The sequence below is a fragment of the Panulirus ornatus genome, chromosome 12, assembly GCF_036320965.1.
Source record: "Panulirus ornatus isolate Po-2019 chromosome 12, ASM3632096v1, whole genome shotgun sequence".
NCBI lineage: Eukaryota > Metazoa > Arthropoda > Malacostraca > Decapoda > Palinuridae > Panulirus > Panulirus ornatus.
In genome coordinates this window covers 22,983,991-22,988,990 of record NC_092235.1, presented here as the reverse complement: position 1 = coordinate 22,988,990, position 5,000 = coordinate 22,983,991, and the positions used below count along the sequence as shown (strand labels likewise).

The following is a 5,000-nucleotide window of genomic DNA, read 5'->3' as shown; positions in this document are numbered from 1 at the left end:
ACGTTCCCTCACCTTTATACACCTTGCCGAAGCATCCCTCGCCCAGCTCGCCCAGGAAGGTGATCTGCTCGGAGTCGATGAGCTGCACGGCGAGGGTCTGGAGCGGTAGGTTGTCTGGCGACTGCGCGTAGTAGTTTGGGTTGCTGGCGCAGTTGTACGTCAGCAGCGACGTGCTCTTCGCTAGCGTCCCGGGCGATTGTTGCTGAGGGAAATGATCGTTTTTTGTTTTTGGGTGAATAATTATGGTATTTTGCTCTTGCCCTAAGCACTTATATATATATATATATATATATATATATATATATATATATATATATATATATATATATATATATATATATATATTGGAAAGGATCACAATTTTGCGCGTGATCAAGATGATGATGTGATTATTACACGAAAGTGCACTTGGGAACTCTTCGTGTTTCATTTTCCCCATGGACTCATAGGAATATATATATATATATATATATATATATATATATATATATATATATATATATATATATATATATATTATAATATATGGCGGAAAATTTGACGACATACGAATGCTTCCTTACCTGTGCCGATTTCTTCTCTCCTTTCCGATGTCTTGTGATGGAGTAAAAGCTCTTCCTCCTCCAATACACCAACAGCAGCAGCACCATCACCAACACAGCCCCCACCACAGCCGGGCCGACGAAGGTTTTCGTCGTCTGCGAATGAGAGAGTTCGTTTCATTTTGAAACGTGACTGCTGATTGGTCCGTTGCATCCAGATGATGACGGGGCTAATGTTAATGACGTCACTGTGAGTTCTTGATCTGATTGGCTACCGGGTGCTTATTGCTAATTAGTCTCAGAGTCCAAATGATTTTCAAATAAGAATAACCTTTGTAATAAGTGACGGAATGGACGAGAGGTTAAGAAAAGAATTATAAACATTAAAAAATCTAAATATCAAAAAGACTCTACATTGCTATAGTCAAAACAGGCATTTAGAATAATGATTAAAAGATATTTTTAAAAGCGTTCATAGGCAACTTATTACTGAAGACACTGTAAAACTAACCTTATTGACTTCGGGGTCTATGGGTTTGGCGGGAAGGTCCATTTCCACTGTAAGGGGGGGGTGAACACACAGTTTTAGTTTACGGTCAAAGTAATGAACAGTGAGTGACCTTATGGCTACAAGCTGTTTCATTACACTAATGGCTCTTTAATTACTCTTTTATTGATATGTAATTAAGTGAATAGTTCTTGAAATAGATTTACAGTAATATAATAACATTACATCAATTCATTTGGATGTATAGCAATATAAACTGTCTGTTTACATCCAGCCTCCTATTTATCTATCTGTCTATCTATCTGTCTATGTATCTATCTCTATCTATCTATCTATCTATCTATCTATCTCTCTAAGTACACGAAGCTCAAATCACTCCTACACTTCCTTAACACATGCATTGTGTGTTTTAAAGTTAAACATGGACTCTTTTTTTCTTTTTACTTAACATAAGTGGCGCTCCATTTTTAACTTATCACGTTCTGCACTTACATAGGTGCCTAATACTTTTTCACTGTACGCTGTTAAGTTCGTACTTTTTACACCTTTTTTTTTACGACTTTATTCACTTGTGCACTAAGTTCCGACCTGACACAAGTGCGTCTTTTTTCACTCATCACACCCTTACTCACTTTTTTTTTTAATAAGTGCCTCGTTTACTTTTTCACTTTACACGGAACACATTCGCGACCAGCATCTCCACACACACACACACACACACACACACACACACACACACACACACACACACAAGCACACACACACACACACACACACACAAACGAACACACACATACGAACACGCACACACACACACACACACACAAGCACACACACACACACACACACATGAACACACACACACAAGCACACACACACACACACATATGAACACACACACACACACACACACACACACACACATAAGCACACACACACACAAGCACACACACACACACACACACACACACACACACACACACACACACAAAAGCACACACACACACACACACACACACACACACACACACACACATATATAAGCACACACACACAAGCACACACACACACACACACACACACACACACACAAAGTTTGATCATATTATTTTTTTCCTTCACACTGACCAGGGTTGGTAGAGCAGGTCTGGCCTGGTCGAATCCTTCTTTCATCCTCGCTGCAGATGCAAGCGAAGGGGTATTCCTCCCCCGGGGTCGGGTGGCAGGCTATCCCGGGCCCACAGGGGTCGTTCGAGCACACGTCTTTGTACGGATCGACCCTGGGGCTCTGCCTGGCCCGGTGGATCGTCCCGCCCTCCTCCGCTCCCCCAGGGGCCGACGGCCTCTGGGTCTTCGAGGGTCTCCGCTTGCTCTCTCTCACCCCGGGGGTCGAACCCGGGGTACTGCCGGGGGCGGGCACGGTGGTCTCCGGGGTAGGAGGCGGGTCCTCCCGGCGCAGGGGTCTCCCACTGGGCGTGGCTTTGGTCGGTGAAGGGGTTGGGACTGTGGGATTCGGGTGTCCCAGGGGCTCCTCCTCCCCGTGGGGGGCGGTGTCATTGCTGCTTGCCCCTGGGGTAGGTAGAGGGCGTGGGTGTGCGCTGGGGATGGGGGCGGTGCTGACGAGCTCCAGGGCGGAGTATAGGGATGGGGTGATGGGGATTATCATTTCGGACGTGGGGATTGGCGGAGGATGGGTGGAGGTCTGGGATTCAGGGGCGGGGTTTAGGGACGCATGGTCGGAGAGGGCGGTGCCTGAAGGACGTGGAGTGGGTTCGGGAGGACGTTGGGCGGAGTTAAAAGGTGGAGGGAAGGTGGTAGGTGGTCTGTGATTGGAGCTTAGGGTGGAAGGGGCGGAGCTCAGTGAGTAAGGGGTGGAGCTAAAGAACGCAAGGGTGGGCTTTAGTACATAAGGGGTGGGGCTTAAAGAGGGAGAGGAGGAGGAGCTTCCTGGAGAAGGGGTGGAGCTTGAGGCGGGGCTTAACCACACGTTGACAGGGGACCGCAATGCCCGATTGGAGCTGGCGGTATCGTGGGCGGGGCTTTTGGACTGGGAGGTGGAGCTTAATGAATGAAGAGCGTTATTAGACGATTGTTGAGTAAACGCCCCAGGCTCATTGTGTGGAGGCTCGCGTGCGATGATTGGATGAGGCGTAGTGATGATGGTGGTGGTGTGTGGCAGCCGTAGGTCGCGTTGAAGACGTCGTCCCTTCTCCTCCTCTCGCGCCAGATCCCTTGCGATCACTGTAAAAGGAGGGAGACGGAGTTTATGACACAGGGCGTAAAACAAGACCAGATTCAAAATGCGTCATCCGTTACTAAACTGTAAATCATTTACATTTACCCACAGTGAAGGGGGTCAGTAGACGCCTCTGGCAAATACCAGAATAACTTTCAAGAATATATATATATATATATATATATATATATATATATATATATATATATATATATATATATATATATATGTTGGGAAGGATCACAATTTTGCGCGTGATCAAGATATTCCTATGAGTCCACGGGGAAAATGAAACACGAAAAGTTCCCAAGTGCACTTTCGTGTAATAATCACATCATCAGGGGAGACACAAGAGAGAAATATAACAGTCAGTTGATATACATCGAGGAGACTGTTATATTTCTCTCTTGTGTCTCCCCTGATGATGTGATTATTACACGAAAGTGCACTTGGGAACTTTTCGTGTTTCATTTTCCCCTCCGTGGACTCGTAGGAATATATATATATATATATATATATATATTTGCCAGGTGAGGATATTCCCTCAAAGGCCCAGTCCTCTGTTCTTAACGCTACCTCGCTATCGCGGGAAATAGCGAATAGTATGAAAAAAAAAAAGAAAGAAAAAAAAAAAAAAATATATATATATATATATATATATATATATATATATATATATCGTGCAAGAAAGGATGGAAGTCCTAAGCCCTTGTTGGGAAATATGAGCCTTCAGGACGAGGTTAACGCATTGTGTAATGCTGGGGGTAAGTTATTTATCCCAGTATTGACATACCACGAGTTATTATGCTTCAATTTTTTCCCAGGACGAACTCCGTCCTTCTTCTGTGTTTGTGTGTGTTTGTGTATGTGTGTGTGTGTGTTTGTGTATGTGTGTGTCTGTGTGTGTATATGTGTGTGTGTCTGTTTGTATGTGTGTGTATATGTGTGTGTGTGTGTGTGTATGTGTGTGTCTGCGTCTGTGTCTGTGTGTTTGTATGTGTGTGTATATGTGTGTGTGTGTGTGTGTGTGTGTGTGTGTGCAGTACTTAGCGAGTTATGGCAATGAAAAGCAGACTTACATATTTCTTTTCGAATTTCTAAGAACTTTATCCACCTAATATCTATAAAAGAACCTTTTGTACCAAATTCTCTAGAAATGACTGTAGTTCCTTTATGTTCAAGCACAAACGAGACAAAAAAAAAATGAAAAGTTCATTTAAGTGTCCCCCTAAGAAAATGGGCATTAACGTTTTCTTTTTTTTTTCCTCGTTTTCATTTTTTTTTTTTTTTGAAGGGTCACTCGTTTTCTGTTTTTGCATTCATTCCAAGTCGTCCGGACTTCGGTTAACAAACGCCTCTTAAGAGGCTTGCTGGTGGGGGGGGGGACAATAGCCAGGAATTGGTGCATTAGTCGAGGAAGGAAAGGTACATATCCCTGTACATATACGTATGTATATATTGGAAAGGATCACAATTTTGCGCGTGATCAAGATATTCCTATGAGTCCACGGGGAAAATGAAACACGAAAAGTTCCCAAGTGCACTTTCGTGTATATTTCGATGTATATCAACTGACTGTTATATTTCTCTCTTGTGTCTCCCCTGATGATGTGATTATGACACGAAAGTGCACTTGGGAACTTTTCGTGTTTTCATTTTCCCCGTGGACTCATAGGAGTATGTATATATATGTAATTCATTATAAGGCTTTTGA

The 5,000-nt window shown here is 43.6% G+C and overlaps 1 protein-coding gene across 1 annotated transcript in view; it reads right to left on the bottom strand.

Moving 5' to 3' along the window:
* Positions 1–5,000, bottom strand: part of LOC139752242 (uncharacterized) — a 70,831-nt gene that overhangs the window by 25,847 nt on the left and 39,984 nt on the right. The window contains exons 2-5 of the mRNA XM_071668276.1: positions 2,179–3,291; positions 1,054–1,100; positions 564–698; positions 13–202 (exon numbers count right to left, since the gene is read on the bottom strand). Of these exons, the coding sequence (XP_071524377.1) occupies positions 13–202; positions 564–698; positions 1,054–1,100; positions 2,179–3,291 (1,485 nt within the window). The remainder of the gene's footprint in view (positions 1–12; positions 203–563; positions 699–1,053; positions 1,101–2,178; positions 3,292–5,000) is intronic.